Source organism: Leptonychotes weddellii, chromosome 5 (genome assembly GCF_054177405.1).
Source record: "Leptonychotes weddellii isolate Sample4059 chromosome 5, ASM5417740v2, whole genome shotgun sequence".
Taxonomy (NCBI): Eukaryota; Metazoa; Chordata; class Mammalia; order Carnivora; family Phocidae; genus Leptonychotes; species Leptonychotes weddellii.
Genome location: NC_138373.1, coordinates 111,394,250 through 111,413,751, shown reverse-complemented (window position 1 = coordinate 111,413,751; position 19,502 = coordinate 111,394,250). Strand labels below are relative to the sequence as shown.

Sequence of the window (19,502 nt, the reverse complement as noted above, 5' to 3'; positions counted from 1 at the left end):
GAAAGATATATAAATATAATAAATATTTTAAAATATACCACACATAGCTAAGTGCTCACTAGCATAAAAATCCTAAATTTAAAATACTGATATAATAGCAAGAATAGAAGAACAAATATGTAGGACATATATAAAGAACAATAAAGACAACCTGGTGTGCTTTTTAGGAACAAAATGGTAATTATAACTCTGACAGATAATTACTTGGGGAAACTAAGATCTCTCAAGGGAGAAGAGTTCAATCACATAACACCACAGTATAATTTATATTATACAGGATGACCTTTAACTATTTACACACTATAAATTCAATATATCTTCTGATGATATGTTTATGATTTAGAAAAAGTATGAGTCAGAGATGCTGTAGATAGAAAATATTTTTAACTGTAACACAACCAATTTTAGGTTATTTACAGTTTGAATAGTTAACTAAAATTAAATAGAATATATGGACACAAAGGGAAGTGCCTTCTTTGAAGGGATGTCTGTATTGGTAAAAATTTGTTTTCACAGTAAAACTATATATTTTCCTTATTTCTAAATCATTTATGTGAGTGGAAAAGCCTTTTTTAAACTGGAGCAGCTTAACTTGCTATAAAATAAGACACAGGAGTACCCACATATTGGAGAGTAGAGATGTAATTAAGTTTCAGTGCCACAAAGTTAAATGAATCTTTAAAACATGAAAAAGAGATATTAGAAAATATTATTAAATCTACTGAATTCTGGTTAATAACTTGCCTGCCTATCTTAGACTCAAGAAAACAGTAAAACACCTAATGACATATGAAGAATTATAAAATACTTCTACATTTTAGAATACCTGGTTAGTTTTGGAAAGAAACATTAAAATACTAAACCTAATAATACATGTTCTCTGAAGAAATCCTACATCATGAAATCCTACATCATTAAATTTAGTCTAATAATACTGTTTATGCCCTATTTAGCAGCTGAAGTTCTTTAATAGTCATAGTCAATGAGATTTTCATTAAGGTATTAAATAAATAGGAAATCTTAAGGTGGATCTGAAAACTTAAGAGCAAATTAGCCAGAATATTTAAATAATTACATAAAATATACTAACAGTACTGCTTTCCATTTTGGTGGATTTTTTTTGTTCTTTTTATTGAAGTGTAAATGCACAGGTCATTAGTATATAATGATAAATTTCCAAAGTGGACACACCCACATAACCAGCACACAGATCAAGAAACAGAACATTATGTAGGAAGGAGGCTAGAGGAAGAAGCTGAGGAAGGGAGGTCATTTTAGTCTTTCTAATAAAAATGAGTACTTTCTTCCTGATTGCATAAATAATTCTTGCTCATTGCAAAAATTTAGAAAATATAAATAAAATGTCTACAGAGAGAGCCACTGTTAACATTTGTTTATTTCTTCTTTCAGACACTTATCTATTAATATACACAGATATTTACATATGTAATACAATACATACAGACATGGGAATTTCCTCTTCATTGAGTTTTGTAAACCACTCACATATTGGGGAAGAATATTACAGGGAGAAGAAAGGAGTGCAAAAGGCCCTGAGGTGGGAATGTATCTGGCCTGTTTTAGAACAGCATGGTGCACCAATGTGGCTCAAGTGAAATGAGCAAGGTAGAAATGAGACCTTTATATAGACTCTTGTGAGCTATGAAAGTATTGCTTTATCTGAGTAATAAGAGAAGCAACTGATGATGTAATGTATGGGGATTAACATAAGAATTAAAAAAAATAAAATAAAATAAAAAAATTAAAAAAAATAAGAGAAGCAATTGAGTTTTGAGAAGTGGAGAGAAGTGGAATGATTTAACTCACATTTTTGCTGCTAGTGGAAAACTGCAGGATGTTAAGGGTAGGAGACTAGGCTTCTGCAGCGATCAAAACTAAGGGAGAAGCAATGTTAAGTGGTTAGACTGAGAAGAGATTTTGAAGAACTGCTTAGAAGATATGCTGCTAGATTACACGCAGGGTGAGAAAAAGAGAATCTGAATGATACCAAGGTTTTTAGCCTGAGCAATTGAAAGACTACAAGTGGTGATCACTCAGATGGGGAAGAATGACAGGCAGCAGGTTTCTGGAGGAGGAAGGACAGACTTTAGTTTCATACATGTTATATCTTGAGATTCCTATCAGACAGAAGTGAAGCTATGGAATGACTGAAACTGGAATTAAGGGAGAATTCTGGGCAGGAGATATAAATTCATTCCAAAGATATCAATATGCAGAAAGCAAAAAGCTAGGGCACCGAAGGAAATCACCAAAGAAAAGAGGAAATTAAAGGACTACGCATGGCAACACCCTGATGTTTTGAGATCAGGAATATGAAGAGGATGTTTTCAGATTTTCTGAGAAGATGCAGGCAGTGAAAACTTGTGCCATGGAAGCCACGTAAATAGAAGTTATTTCTAGATGGAAAAGTGAGTATGTTAATTTTTGCTGGCAGGTTAAGAAAATGGAAGACTGAAATTACCATTAGATTTATCAATGTGGAAGTAATTAGAAACCATCATAGAAGCAGTGCCAAGGAAGTGGCAGGTTTGGATGTCTGATGTAGCAGGGTCAAGCGAGAATGCGAGCAGAGTAAATGGTAGCCAGAAAGCAGGATGTTTAAATTGAGATCTGCCAGGTGCAGTTATAGATAATGACAGGCTAGGATATAGCTAGGGAATTGATGCCTGAAGTTGGGATACAGATTAAGATCACTTGAGTTGAGAATCTCAAAGTATTGAGAGTGTGTGTAGATTTTTCCATATATGAATCTGATTCCATTAGGCAGTTAATGAAAAGCTTACAGAGTTAGAAAAATATTATTCATATAATAAAAATAAATTGTTGTGACAAAATTTCTAGTAAGAATATTTAATAAGTTAAGCAATTCTATTAATAAATTTTTCATAAAGTATTTTTCAATAAGTTTTACAACAAAATTATTTTTTTAGTGTATCCTTAAAGAAAAAATAAAAAAACGAATTTTATATTTCTTATTGGAAGATGTTCTATACCCAAATATGTCAATTTAAGGAGAGAAATAAGATATTTTGGCTCTGAATGAGGTTAATTATTTAGATCCTGCCTATGGCAACTATAAAGTCAGTGTAGGTAGTATTAGCTGAAAATGAGACATTTTATTAACTTGGCAAAACAGAAAACAGGTACTTCTACTTCTTAATTCTATTTATACAACATATAGCTATGTTTTATGTACGTATTTGGATCATTTTTTTTTAAAGATTTTATTTATTTATTTGAGACAGAGAGAATGAGAGAGACAGAGAGCACATGAGAGGGGGGAGGGTCAGAGGGAGAAGCAGGCTCCCCGCCGAGCAGGGAGCCCGATGCGGGACTCGATCCCGGTACTCCAGGATCATGACCTGAGCCGAAGGCAGTCGCTTAACCAACTGAGCCACCCAGGCGCCCCATATTTGGATCATTTTTAATTAAGATGAGACCACAAGGGAAAAATATACATCCCATATCTCCTATTATCCCCATATTTTATTATTTCAACAGTCACTTCCTTTAGAAAAACAAAATCAGCCCAATTAACTTTTGCACAGATTGTATAAGGCGGCAACTAAGAGATGAGACTGTGTGTTCAAATACGGACTCTTTCACTTGGAACAAGGGTGAACCTAAGCAGTTATTTAACCTTCCTAAGCCTCGACTTCATCCCCTAACCAAAGAGGAGACAGTATTGTTGAGGTTTAAATAAGAAGCTTCCTAAGAAGTGCCAAAAACATAGTAAGTATTCCACAATGGCTAACTACTATGATAACTATAATCATGAAGTCTCTAAAATTCTGTTTAATTTTAGCAAAAACTTTTGTTTAGAAAGCAAACTTGCTGTAATATAGTCAGACTCTTAAAAACTAAGACCTACAGTAAGAAATTGTGACCCAATATACACATATGTGTTGCCATTTTCTATTCTGATATTTTTCATTCCATTCTTTTACTCCCAAAATATGTAATGACCACCCATAGTCTTGACAAACATTGCTCTAATCTAAAGTAAGAAACTTTAGGCTATATAAAAATTCAGTTCATTTACAATTTTAAGGCATATATACAATGTATGTAGCTTTTTAAAGTATTAGTAAATTTAAACTATGCTGATTAAAATCTTTGCGGATTATAAACTTTTTGAAGCAGAGATTCTTTGACAGATTCTTACATAGTACTTAACAGAACTCCATAATGCTCGTACGGAATTCAGAAATTAAACCAGCTGATCTTCATGAGTTAAAAATATTATTCAGTGAACTAATGTTCTAAAATAAGATTTCTGATTGTCTCATATTTATACATAATTTTTCTACAGAAATTAGGTAAGGAGAAAAGGAAATATCTAACTTTTATATACGGAATTCTTAATATTTTAAGCATTCATTTTAGAAAGATGAGTTTACTAAACAGCATTGCAAACTTATAAATGGTCTAGGTAAATAAAGAGGGGGAAAACAAATTCATACATAATATTCTATTTGGTAAAAACATGAGGATTAATCAAGCACTGGGTACTGAAGAATGATGATGTTATTTCATGAAAAATATAGGTTTGTTAGTATCTTCTGCTGTGAAATGGGTAAGTGGTAAAAGTCAAATATATTTGTGAAAGTCAAAAGTAAATATTTTTATTTACTTTTAACCAAAGTATACATAACGATTAGTTTTAACAAAGCAAGCTATACATAAATTTGCTAATCTTTTTCTTGCTGAGAAGTTCTGCATTAACTGCTATGTCTCCACTGTTTACATTTTCCAACAAGATCAATGTTATTACCACTAATCTTGTTTTCCAATAACTTTACTTGAAAATAAATAACTTTTATAATTTTTATTTTGAGCTGTGATTTATCAAAAAATACTGTAATTCTGTTATTAAATCCATAATCATTTATTTTAAAAACATCTCATTCAACATTTTTTTTTTTAAAGATTTTATTTATTTATTTATTTATTTGTCAGAGAGAGAGAGAGAGTGAGTACGGGCAGGGGGAGAGAAAGAGGGAGAAGCAGGCTCCCCACCGAGCAGGGAGCCCGATGCGGGACTCGATCCCAGGACCCTGGGATCATGACCTGAGCCAAAAGCAGCCGCTTAACCGACTGAGCCACCCAGGCATCCTCATTCAACACGTTCTTGATCTTAAATTAAAATGTGGCTTTTAAATACAAAAAACCCCCACATTTCAATATGCACTTAGATGTGTAGATACATAAATATATATGTAGATCTATAAATATACAGTGGGAGTTAGGTACATTTGTATTTGAGACTATAATTTCCTAACCTACTCATTGTTAAAAAAGAAAAAAAATCAATTTGTCATAAAAATGCTAAGCCTAGGGCGCCTGGGTGGCTCAGTTGGTTAAACGACTGCCTTTGGCTCAGGTCATGATCCTGGAGTCCCGGGATTGAGTCCCACATCAGGCTCCCTGCTCAGCAGAGAGTCTGCTTCTCCCTCTGACCCTCCTCCCTCTCATGCTCTCTGTCTCTCATTCTCTCTCTCGCAAATAAATAAAAAATTAAAAAAAAAAAAATGCTAAGCCTACTGCCTTATCTAAGTAGCTACTTAATTTGCATTCAGAGCCCAGAGGAATAAACAGGAAAAAGGGAAATAAAAAGTTTGTCATTTTCCATGCTAAGAAGGGGAAACATTATCATGATGATGATGATGGAGGATATCTATATTACATTACATGAAAAGTTTTTATTTAATCAAGTTTTTTTTTTACTTACAGTTCTACTTTATACTCAGGTTACAAACATATGTATTTTTTCAAATGCTCAATTAAAACAATAATTATTTGATTTTTTTAAAAAAGTAAAATGGCACAAATAAACTCATCTAATAATGTAAAGTAGATCTAGACATGATAAATAATTCAACTCTAGGCTAAGATATATTGATTGCATCAGCGATGGAAATCTGTAATGTTTAAGTATAAAGCCTTAAAAAGGTTATCATCCTAGTGGCATATAAGAAATAGAATTACAACTAAATTTCTAATAGCAATGGTTCAACAAAGAGGATCTTGCATTACCTATTGTGTCAGCTTTGCTAAATCTTCGAGTTACAACATTGTTCATGTTTCCATTTTCACAGAGCTTCAATTCTGTGAGATATACTTCTACTTTGCAGTGCTTTACAAACATACCCTGTTCAACCACCTAAAAACCAGAACAAATCAGTGTTAGCTATAGCTCAATATATTTCTCTAAAGGCTTTAGAAAAAAACTGCAGCTCTCCAAAAAAAAAAAAAAACTATTAAAAACTGTTAATATGAAATAAGAGATACTAAATAGTTGAAAAAGCCAGAAACATATTTGGAATATTTAACAGACTATGAATAATCATATTAAACATTAACAGACAGTTTGGAAAGGCATTCTACTCATCTATGAAGATATTCTGGTATACCATAAATAATTAATTCATTCAGTATTTATAATAAGAAAGTTTACCCCCAATGTAAATACAGTTCTGATTAATGATCTAGACCTACTGCTAGCTTTTAGTACTTGATCCCAAGAAGAAAACCTTTAAAAATGATAAATTTTATAAAACTTCAGTTAGCAACAGCTAACTCTGTATGTTAAATCACTCTATATGTTAAAATAAATCTTTTAAAATAACTCCACAAATTACTGCTGCCAAAATACTCAGCTATGGCCTGTAACTGATATGTTAGTTTTCCATCCTAAGATGACTTTGTTTGACCTTTAAATACACTCTTAGTAATTCTATGCAACGAATGGAAAAAAAAAAAGCTGCTAAACATGCAAGCAACAAAGCAGGAAAAGAGAAAATATGTATATATTAGGGTCACCTTTTAAATAAGTATATTTCCTTTTGATCTTCTAAAGGTTAACTGTAGGATTTCAGTCATGAATACTGCTTCTGAAAATAGTAATCAGCCTGATATGTGATACATTAGACAAATATGGCTACAGGGAAGCTCCAAATAACTGCTGTAACTCACAAGCTTAGCATCAGTTCAGTAAAGGCCTTAGAATTTGTCTTTCACTTGCAGGGAAATTGTTTTAGCTCAAAAAATTCAAATGTAGTTTAGCTAATATTTAATGTTGAATCTAACACTAATTTTTATAATACTTCATCATTTATATTCTCTTATTTATACTTGCTATATTCACATTTCTAAAACAGGCAACAGCATGCACCTCTCTCTTAATTAATTTTACAAACTAATATATAAATTGTCTCTTAACTAATGAAACTTGTTTTAAATTTCTTATGCTTATTTATTTTGAGGTTAAGAATGTGGCAAAAGATACCGTATCATTTAATTTTACAAGATTACATGTAGCTATATTTAAGTAGAAAAACCAGAAATCAAATATTCCTATCAATCAGAAATTTTTGCTCTGGGACTTAATATCTGAGTAAAAATCCTAAAATAATATTAATACTAATCAATAGTAGGTTGCTAAAACTGAGGTGCCGACAGGCCTCATTTTTAGGGGGAAAAAAAGGAATGATCAACAACAAAGCAAGTAATGGTATAACAAAACAGGATAAAATAACAAAACAGGATAAAATAACAAAAAAGAAAATCCCTCATTATTATTTATATTGATATATTTTTCTAAATAAGCACAGTTTTAAAAAATGAGGATTAATTTTCATAACACCAATAGATACTTTCCTGGAAAAAAAATCTAGTGATTTAATTGTTAGAAAGTCATTATAAACAATGAAAACAAAACACCAAGATTATTTCAAAATCCACTTTATTGGGTTTCAGGATTTTTCTCACCATTTTTTTCTTCTCTCCAACAATATCTTATATTGTTAAAACCCTCATCATCAGTACTCTAAATACTATTATGTTCATAAGACATTTTACTACTTCCAAAAGCAGTGTATTAGAAAGCTGGGTTTTTTTTAAAGAAAATATGAGTTTGTCCTCCCAACTATTTTTATTTGAAAGAACCATACTATATGAATAATTAAAGCTTGAATACAGTAGCTCCATAGCAGAGAAAAGTAATTAGCATTTTTATGTATTAGTGTTATTATGGTTGTATGTAGGTTATTTATTTATATAACATCTTCTCTATATTTGTTTATATTAAGTCTACTACTTCATTAAAAATGCACTAAAAATAATCATTTAAAATAATGAAGACTGTGTAACAGGAAGAAACAGGCTTATAAAAAACAAGGTACAAAGTTATACTTACCTAATTATTATGACCATTAAAATACACATTTGAAATAAGACTGGATAGAAGGGAGGGGGGTGGGGGGATGGGTTAGCCTGGTGATGGGTATTAAAGAGGGCACGTACTGCATGGAGCACTGGGTGTTATATGCAAACAATGAATCATGGAACACTACATCAAGAACTAATGATGTAATGTATGGTGATTAACATAAAATTAAAAAAAAGACTGGAACATGAATATTCAGAAGTAATAGTTATGTTTCAGAAGTACAGGTGATCGCCAAAATATTTTTTCTAAGTGAACTATAACAAAGAGCAAGCATAAGATGAAATCTGGCTTCCTGTCCAAAATTTAAAACTTATGGCTAAATAAAAATAGTTCCATTAATTGACGGCCACAATGAAGGTAAAATCTCTTTACAAATTAGTGCAGGAAATACAAATTTATATTGAATTAAAATAAATATAATTTGTTCATTTTGCTGCAAATATTAGACAGCATTTTGTAGAAAGTCATGAAATATATTGATAAACCTAATGTACTCTTTAAATTGGCATATGAAAGTTTCACAGAAACTTTACTTAATTCCAAGTGCTTACTTCTTCCCCTTTGGAAACAGAAAGTTACTTCTAAAGAAATCTGGTACTCAAACAATTTGATGACATGGTCTAATCGGACACATTTACTATTTTCGAGGAGGTAGCTACATTTGTTTTTGTAGCACTTACTGAGTACTATACTTACTAGTGGTAAAAAATAGACAAGTAGAGAAGTATAACTCAACTATGAAATCATAGGTGTTAATACATAACAAATTCTACATATAATATTCTATCCACAAATATTTCAGGATATATTTCTTCAAAAACAAGGACTCAAGAACCTTAACACCACATCACACCTAACAAAAATAAAACTAATCCCTTAATAGCAAATATCCAGCCAATATTCAAATTGTCCCCATCTCATTTTTATTGAATCAGGATCCAAATAAAGCCCATGCACTGTAATTGACTGATAAATCTCTAAAATGTCATTTAACTGAAAAGTTCACCATCTTTTTATTCTCGCAATTTTTAGTAAGACTACTTCATACGTAGTGAGATATTCTAAATAAGGTGCAAATAGTATCTAGTTGCCCCTCTTTTTGTGATGTTGGTAGGCATTAATTAACCAGGGCCAAGATCAGGGATGGGCCAACTATGACCCACAGGCTACATTCAACTCGCCATCTATTTTTGTAGATAACATTTTACTAGAACATAGTCATGTCCATTCATTTATATATCATTTATGGCTGCACCCAAAACAGCAGAGACGAATACTTTCCACAGAGACTACCCTGGCTCATAAATATTTACTATCTGGCCCTTCACAGAAAAAGTTTGGTGACCCCCCCTCCAAACCCCCTGGGCATTATTTTATTTTGATCAATCTTGCCAGGACCCGTGTTTTATTTTACTGGTCTAACTTCACTGTTTTTTGAGTCAACTTTGTTCATTTAATGTAGGTTTTTTCTATTTTATTAATGTCTATTTTTTTTGTTTTTAATTTTATTATGTTACTCACCATACAATACATCATTAGTTTTTGATGTAGTGATCCACGATCCATTGTTTTCGTATAACACCCAGTGCTCCATGCAGTACGTGCCCTCCTTTTTTAGTATATGTGCTGCCAAAGTGAGCACAAGTACGTGCCCTCCTTAATACCCATCACCAGGCTAACCAATCCCCCCTCCCCCCTAAAACCCTCTTTGTTTCTCAATTGTCTATTTTTTTATTATTATTTCTTGATTAGGCTTAATTTCCTTTTCTTCTCTTAACTTGCTGAGATAATACATTTTGACTTTCTTCTTCTCTAATATATACATTTAAGCTATCACATTCCTTGTAAGAATGGCTTTAGTCACTTTTATATCGTATTGTTATCATTGTTTAAAACGTTTAATTTTACTTTGTATTTCTTCTTTGACCTAAGGATTACTTTAGAAGTATATTATTCCATTTCTAGATAGCTAGGAGACAATCTTGTTACCTTGTTGTTACTGACTTCTAAATTCCACTGGGGACAGAAAATACACTGAATAATTTCTATCATTACAAATATAGTGGAATTTGCTTGATGGCCCAGCAAATGGTCAATTTTGGTAAAAATTCCACTTAAGAAGAATTTGTATTCTGCATTTACTAAGTGCAATGTATGTCAATTAGGTCATGCTGCTTAATCATGTTGTTCAATCTGCTTCCAAGCTCAATCATGTGGTTGTTGGCAGTCCTCAGATCCTCTCCAGCTGTTGGCAGAGAATTTAGCTCCTCATTATGTGAGTGCCTCTATAGGCTGCCTATAGGCAATAAGTCACAGTCCCTCCCCACAACATGTAAAATACATTAACTCCCTGCAAAGCCCCCTTAGTATCATCCCATTATTACATCAACTCCAAGTCAGAAACTTGTCATTTATATCAGATCAGGTGCAGATAAGGATCCTTAGGTATAGTTTCTTAAGCATTTTGAGTATAGTTCCTCTTTATCTATAATTCTGTGAACTTCAAGGTAAGTTTTCTGCCCCACATACATCCAAAATAAAATGGTGGGGCATGCAGAAGATAATTTTTTTTAGATACTCCTGTTAAAAGGAGCCCCGGGGAAAGAGGAACAAAGGAGTCAATGGTCCATAGAAATTCTGAAATCCACCTGGGCAAATACTTAAAGTTCCTTGATTAGGACCTATTCTGCCCTTACCTGAAAATGAGTCTTCACAACACTTGATTCTGCTTCCTGGGTCATAATTTTTCTTAAAAGTTAGCACATGTTTGCAGTTGAGTAAATAGTCTGACGCCTGCTTGTAGGAGTCTAGGAGACTTCTTTGATTTTACACTGTCTCTGTAGTCCAAGATGGTAGTGCTTCTTGAAAACATCATAGGTCTCCAGTGGATCTCACTGGAGTCTCATTCCATTAGACAAAAAGTCACATCCACAAATGTCCTCTAGATATGTCCTATCTTGGGTTTATGCTGAGAAGACTGAAGGGCAACACTCTTAAGCTTCTTAGAAGCCCTAGAGTTCTCAGAAGCAACATATTGAAAGGAAGTGTAAAGTATACCCTGAAATTCTTAAAAGGGTTTTTTGTCTGAACAGTATTGTGAGGCACCACGTTTGATTTTTCTGAGGTCTTGAAGAATTTTACAGTTGTACCTGTGGCTTTTTTTGGTCATGCTTTCCTGACAGTGCCTTGAGTTTCATCTTTGCTTGGGAACATATCATAGTTTCAGCATTGTCTGTCATCTGGAGGGGCCAGAAATTCTCAAAACTAGTAAGTCTTGGCTCCTTTTTAACAGCCCTTTCTTTAGTTTCTCTCTCCCTTCTTACATCCGATTATATGCAGGCACAAGAAAAACCAGGCAGTTCTGGCAGATCATTCAGCTTACCAGATATATTTTCTACCTTTCAATTCACTGCAGTTGACATGTTGCTAAACTTTCTGCGACCTTTTAACAAAGATCACTTTCTTATGGGTTCCTATAAGATTTTCTTCACTTTCCTGTAAGTCCTCACTGGCAGCCTCCTTAAGTCTAAAATTCTACTAACAATTTATTCAAGGCACCTTAGGCTTTCATTAATACTCTTGCAGGTTCTTACAGCTTCTACTCCCTGCCTGGTTCCAAAGCCACCACCACAGTTCAAATCTTGTAAAGGCAACACACTATTTCCAGGTACCAAATTAGTTATCAGTTTTCTGTTGCTGTATACTAAATCACCCCCAAACTCAGAGCGACTTAACAGAATAAACATTATTTTACATAGTTCCTGAGGGTCAAGAATCTGGAGCAGCTTAGCTGGGTTGTTCTGGCTTGGGGTCTCCTGAACTGTCAAGCTGTGGGCTGGGGCTTCAATTATCTGAAAGCTGAATGAGACTGGAGGATTCATTTCCAAGCTCACTCACATGGTTGTTAGCAGGCCTCCATTTCTCTCTACTGGTCAGAGATCTCAGTTCCTTACCATGTGAGCCCCGCTACAGGCTGCCTGAGTACGCAGCTGAAGTCCCCAGACTGAGAAATGAGAGAGAGCAAGAGGGCGTGTGCACCCAAGTGTGAGCCAAGGTGTCTTTTATAATCTGATCTCTTCTATTTTAATGAGGTACAACTGACATATAACATATTAGTTTCAGGTGTAAAACATAATGATTCAATATTTGTCTATGTTCTGAAATGATCACCACAATAGGTTTAGTTAACGTCCACCATCCTATTACAAATTTTTTTTTCTTGTGATGAGAACATTTACTCTTACTCTTAGCAACTTTCAAAAATGTAATACAGTATTATTAACTATAATCACCATATATTTACACCCCCATGACTTACCTATTTTATAACTGGAAGTTTGTACCTTTTAACTCCCTTGACCCTGAAATCTAATCTTGAAAGTGATATACCTATTATAACTTCTGCTATATGTTGCTGGCCACAGGTGACTACCCAAGGATTAGCTCACTGGAGGTTACCAAGGAGGCTACTATCTTAACTTATATGCAAATATTACATATTTAAAGTTTATGCATATATTCATCTCAATAAGAAATTACTACCATTTTAAATAGTCTGCCTTAACACATTTATTCACAATATTTACTGCTGTCAATCTACATTTTCTCCTGTCTCCAAGCTTCCATATGGAATAATTTCCTTCCATTCTAAAGACTGTTTTGTATTTCCTTTAGTGCAGTTCTGCTAGTAACAAATTCTATCAATTTGTTTATCTGAAAATAGCTTTTTTCACCACCTGAAGGATCCTTTTCTGAAGAATCCTTTCCTTGCTTATAGCATTCTAAGTTGGCAGTTACTTTTCTTTCATCATGTTGAAGATGGTTGGTTATTTTTCAGCTTTCATTTCTCTTCAGAAATCATTTCTTTGTTTATTCTTACTTTGAAGGTAATAGACTTTTTTTGGGCTACTATTAGGAATATCTTTTTGCCTTTGCTTTTGAATAATTTTATTGGGTATAGTTTTGTTCGTATTTATTTTTTTAGCACGGGTTTCACAGCATTTTTTTTTTTTAAGATTTTATTTATTTATTTGACAGAGAGAGACACAGCGAGAGAGGGAACACAAGCAGGGGAAGAGGGAGAAGCAGGCTTCCCACTGAGTAGGGAGCCCGATGTGGGGCTCAATCCCAGGACCCTGGGATCATGACCTGAGCCGAAGGCAGACATTTAACGACTGAGCCACCCAGGTGGCTCCTTCACAGCATTTCTTGATTCTATACAGCATGTCACCTTTCATCAGTTTCAGAAAATTCTCAGCTATTAACTCCAGTGTTATTTCTACCCTATTCTGACTTTCCTCTCCTTCTAAGAGCCCACTTATATGTATATTAAAATTATGCACTGTGCTCCAAGTGTCTTTGCTTATTTCTATGCATTCCATCCTTCAGTCTCTCTAAGTTTTAGTCTGTATATTTTCTACTGATGTTAGTTTACAAATTTTCTCTGTGGCTCTATTTAGTGTTCTAAAACTCAAACACTGAGTATTTACTTCTTAATTTTTTCATATTATTTTAGAATTATAGAATTATATTTGGATCTTAATAGTTCTGGAATTATATTTGGTTCTTAACAGTTCTGTCCTTCCACTGTCTTATTTTTTTAAAGATAATAAGCACAGTATTTTAAAGTTTCTGTCTGGTAACTCCACTATCTGGATTCCTTATGGGTCTGTTTCTACTGTCTACTGCTTCTCTTGGATTCTGGTTCCACTGTATTTCTTTTTCATTTATGTTTATTTTTGCCCGTTTTGTTGTTGTTTTAACTGAGTGCCTGACACTATAAGCAAAATATTTTAGAGATTTGAGGCCCAGGGAGATGGTTAACTACTTTGTTTCTGCATGATGTCTACCAATCTTAGGTTCCTCAATTCAATCAGAGATTAGTAAAATTCAAAGTTGGGCTTCAGACCCTTAAAAAAAGTCATTCTTTAAGTAAATTTCATTGTCATAAGAGTCACATGGGGGCAAAGTAAAGGTGGAAATTCCCAGACTTACTAATTTGGGAGGAAGACACATCTTAATAAAAACTCTGGTTAATTTTATGCACACTAAAGCTTAAATATTATCTTACAGGTTGAATAAATTCAAACTATCTTATTAAAAATAAATGGATGGCCTCCTAACAGAGAAACTTTTTTTCTACCTGTGTGAAATTTTCATGATTTTTATTTATTTACTTATTTATTTACTTATTTTAATTTGCTATTAGACACAGATTTTAAGAAATTCCAAAATGGCCTCTTTCAAAAAGTAATGCCAATGAAGTTATTAGTTGGTCTGCTTACCATACCAAATACTTGTATTGTATAATATGCTACCTTTATTAAGAAAAAAGATTTTTTTTTTTTTTTTAAGATTTTTTATTTATTTGCGAGAGAGAGAATGAGAGAGCATGAGAGGGAGGAGGGTCAGAGGGAGAAGCAGACTCCCTGCTGAGCAGGGAGCCCGATGTGGGACTCGATCCCGGGACTCCAGGATCATGACCTGAGCCGAAGGCAGTCGCCTAACCAACTGAGCCACCCAGGCGCCCAGAAAAAAGATAAGTTTATCATTAAAGTTAAAGTAACACAGGTCAGCATATTTGAAGATATTCCAGGAACAGATTTTCCTTTAACCCAGGAATAACTTCTTCTTCTAAACAGTTTTAGAGCTAAACAATCTACCCTTCAATTGATCAAAACACTCAATTCTCTAGCAAATACAGATAAAACAACAGGTCATTTTATGTGTATAAGGCTAGAATTCCTAAAAGACAGAAATCCTAATTTTGAAATAGCTATAAGAGAAGGTTGAGTGAAGTTAAGGGTCAAAACTAAAATGAACTAGGGCGCCTGCATGGCTCAGTTGGTTAAGCATCTGCCTTCGGCTCAGGCCACGATCCCAGGGTCCTGGGATCGAGTCCAGTATTAGGCTCCCTACTCAGCGGGGAAGTCTGCTTCTCCTTCTCCCTCCGTCCTTCCCCCCTGCTCGTGTTCTCTTTCTCACTCTCTCTCAAATAAATAAATCTTAAAAAAAAACAACACTAAACTGAACTAAACCAAAGGTACATTCACATTCTATTTAGAAAATAGAATTTAATTCTATACCTAAACCACCAATATATACATACAAATTGTTAATATAGCTACTCTGTAGCATCAGTTCCAAATAAATCCATGTACGGTTTGGTCTACTAGGTTTGTACCCTTGTGTTACAGAATTTGGCTTTTTAATTGTTTCTGTGTGGAAAAAACCAACACAGATAAATAATTATATGCTCAGAGATTCCGGTCCCCAAACACTTCCTTCTTTCCCCTTCCCCACCTGAAACACTAACAAATACTTACATAAGATTGACAGATCTACTTTAAACATTTGGTATTCTGCTATGATGACAAGATCCTCACTTTTTAGTAACTTTTTAGTTCCAAAAAATAAAGATAATGGATCATTTTTAATGTTTCTAGGCTTTAATTGTAAAACTTGTAGCACAGTGATTAAGGAAACAGGTTGCCTAAGTTTCTAAATTGAAACTTTCTCTACCTCTGTCTTTATTTCCTTATCTACAATGAAGGTAATACCTACCCTATAGAGTTTCCTGTGAAGATTAAATTATTAATAATGTATAATTTGCTTATAACAGTGACTAGCAAATAGTAAATCCTCTATAGGTATTAGCTGTTGTTATTATTATACAGTGTAAAAGTAACATTTTGATGGTCTTTTTCTCCTAGATAACTGATGAGGCCTCATAAGGCATTAAATTAACAATAAAATGTGAACTGTTCAAGAAAAATATTTTTATTCACTTATTCTAAATATGTACCTTTCGTGCTATTGGTTCCTGACCTTCCATCAATGTGTACCAGCTGACAAGTTTATTCCAGCCCTCAGTTGGCAATAGTATGTAATCCAATTCATCAATAAGATGTTCCTTAAGTGACTGGGCATCACCATCTGCAAAAGAAAAAAGTAAACTCAATAAATAAAAAGAAACCATAGTACATATATCTAAATACCTTAGCGTAAATATCGTAAGTTACTTAAACTCATAGAGACTACTTTAAGAATTTTTTTTTTCTTTTTTTTTTCTCATGAGAGAGAGAGAGAGAGAGAGCACATGAGAGGGGGGAGGGTCAGAGGGAGAAGCAGACTCCCTGCTGAGCAGGGAGCCCGATGTGGGACTCGATCCCGGGACTCCAGGATCATGACCTGAGCCGAAGGCAGTCGCCCAACCAACTGAGCCACCCAGGCGCCCCTAATTTAAGAATTTAAATGAGTTCTGAAGAAAGCTCTGAAGAAGTTCACATATAAATCTACATATTCCAAAATAAACTGTTGCTTTAAAAAGATTCAATGTGTACCAGTAGTCAAAGAACAGTGTTTAAAGACATAATTTTTATTAAGCTCTTAAAATAACAAGGGATCTGAAAGAAGTGTGTTTCCCAAATATTTAAAGTAGGAGATCCCTCACAAGGTAACAGTGGTCATTCTAGTATTAGCTGATGAAGGAAATTCAGACGCAAATTAATAACCTTTTACAATGACTCCAAAGCACATGGGCTGGGAACCATGATGGAAATCACAAAAGCGTGTCTTATGAAACAAATCATTATTCCAGAAGGCCTACGATCTAGATTCCTCCCAAAATCTCAAGTGGAGGTAGTTGTTCAGATGTGGTTCTAATTTTATGATCATTTTCAAAATTCTGGTTAAACTAAAAATTTAGTGCAGGGCAGGCCAGACATCTAGAAGCAATACCATGAGTTATACCTACGTGACAGACCTAATCTGAGACTCATTTATTATTATCTGGTCCTTTTACCTGAATTTCCAAAGTACAGAAACAGATATAGTTCATCGAGTTATATACAACATAAAGAAGATTTTCTCAATTTGAGCCAGTCTTAAATTAACAAACATGGGAAGCAAAATTGTTCTCAGTAGCATCTCAATAATGAGAACACACTATTCTTAATTAGACGTAACAATATAAATCAAGAAGCAGGAAAAATTCTGAAAGGATTGAGATAAAGTTATTTATTCCATCTAGGATCAATCAATGGTCACAGAATTACCTACTTTTTTTTTTTTAAGATTTTATTTATTCATTTGAGAGAAAGAGAGAGCACAAGCATAAGCACAAGCAGGGGGAGAAGCAGAGGGAGAGGGAGAAGGAGACTCCCCGCTGAGCTGGGAGCCTAACATGGGGCTCAATCCCAGGACCTGGAGATCATGACCTGAGCCGAAGGCAGATGTTTAACTATCTGAGCCACCTAGGCACCCCAAATTACACTAAACTTTGAACACAGCAGAAATGATAAACTCTGAATTGTATAATACAAACTTCAATAGCAAATACAAACCAAGCACTAATTTTTAAGATCAGTTTTTTTAAACCTTAGTTGTAATTTTAAATTCTTGATGGGGAAACTGATAATTTGGAACATATTTTTAGTCTGCTGAAGGTGAAAGAAACTTACATATTCTAAACCCCTATATGCATCATATTCTATGAGACATATTACAGTAAACAACCATGTTATCTCAGTCAGTTCTCAAAACAATCCTATAAGATAGGTATCTCCATTTTAGATTGCAAAATATTTTTAGAGAAACTGAGTAACTTGCCCAAGATCATACATACAGAAAATTGCAGGTACTGTGCAAAGTGTTACTAGAAAACACTGCTATCTCAGGTGACTTTTCAAAACAATATTATGAGGTAGCTATCTCCAAATTAATTAGTAAACAGATTCAGGTATTAATTAACTTGCCAAAGGTTACGCATATAGAAGACTGTAGAAACTGGATTCAAATACAAATTGGTTTACTCTAACATCCATTTTCTTCCTACTATTAACAGACAGCCTTGAAGAAAACTTAGGAAAAGAAAGAAGAGTTTAAAAATTAAGACTTTCATGCTGTTTTCCACAATAATTTAAGAGTATGGGTAAATGATTTTATTATCTATCAGAATCCAATAGTAATTTTATATCTAATGGACAAAATAAAACAATCAATTTATTTTTAAGAGAGGAGAATAGGGCGCCTGGGTGGCTCAGTTGGTTAAGCGACTGCCTTCGGCTCAGGTCATGATCCTGGAGTCCTGGGAAGGAGTCCCGCATCGGGCTCCCTGCTCAGCAGGGAGTCTGCTTCTCCCTCTGATCCTCCCCCCTCTCATGCTCTCTCTCTCTGTCTCATTCTCTATCTCAAATAAATAAATAAAATCTTAAAAAAAAAAAAAAAAGAGAATACCCCTAAGCTAAACACAGAAGAGCTGATTATTTGTTACTTCTGCATTTATTGATACATAAATGATATACAATAAACTGCACATATTTAAAGTGAACTATTTGTTAAGTTCTGACAGAGCAATACAAGTGTGAAAACATCACCACAACCAAAATGATGAATATATCCATCCCCCTCAAAGGTTTCCTAGCAGTCCTTAGTAATCTCTCCTTCCTGTCCATTCAGGTCTACTGTTCTATCCCCAGAAAACCACTTATCTGTATTTTGCAACTATAGACTAATGTGAATTTTGTAGAATTATATATGAAAATTATGTCTGGATGAATGGATAAAGAAGATGGGACACACACACACACGGGAATATTACACAGCCATCAAAAAATGAAATATTGCCATTTCCAATGATGTGGCTGGAACTAGAGGGTATTATGCTAGGTGAAATAAGTCAGTCAGAGAAAGACAATTATCATATGATCTCACTGACACGTGGAATTTAAGAAACAAAGGATCATAGGGGAAGAGAGAAAAAATGAAACAAGATGAAACCAGAGAGGGAGACAAACCATAAGAGACTCTTAATCTCAGGAGACAAACTGAGGGTTGCTAGAGGGGAGGTGGGTGGAGGGATTGGGTAAGTGGGTAATGGACATTAAGGAGGGCATATGATGTAATGAGCACTGGTATTATATAAGACTGATGAATCACAGGCCTGTACCTCTGAAACCAATAATACATTATATGTTAATTAAGTTTAAATAAAATGTTTTTAAAAAAATAAAATAAAATCTAATTTGTCTAAAAAAAAGAAAATTATGTCTGTTTTTTTTTTTTTAAAGATTTTATTTATTTATTTGAGACAGAGAGAATGAGAGACAGAGAGCACGAGAGGGAGGAGGGTCAGAGGGAGAAGCAGACTCCCCGCCGAGCAGGGAGCCCGATGCGGGACTCGATCCCGGGACTCCAGGATCATGACCTGAGCCGAAGGCAGTCGCTTAACCAACTGAGCCACCCAGGCGCC

At 34.2% G+C, this 19,502-nt stretch overlaps 1 protein-coding gene across 5 annotated transcripts in view; it reads right to left on the bottom strand.

Moving 5' to 3' along the window:
• USP15 (ubiquitin specific peptidase 15) overlaps positions 1-19,502 on the bottom strand; it is a 113,095-nt gene that overhangs the window by 65,071 nt on the left and 28,522 nt on the right. For 4 of the 5 annotated variants that reach the window (XR_014145741.1, XM_006740661.3, XM_006740662.3 and 1 more), the window contains exons 3-4: positions 16,056-16,186; positions 6,058-6,184 (exon numbers count right to left, since the gene is read on the bottom strand). Coding sequence is in view for 4 of the 5 variants with exons in the window: in XM_006740661.3 (XP_006740724.1) it covers positions 6,058-6,184; positions 16,056-16,186 (258 nt within the window). In the remaining variant the exon portion in view is untranslated. Of the gene's footprint in view, positions 1-6,057; positions 6,185-6,843; positions 7,182-16,055; positions 16,187-19,502 lie in introns of those variants that run through there. The other variant, XM_081821980.1, reaches the window with a different exon arrangement.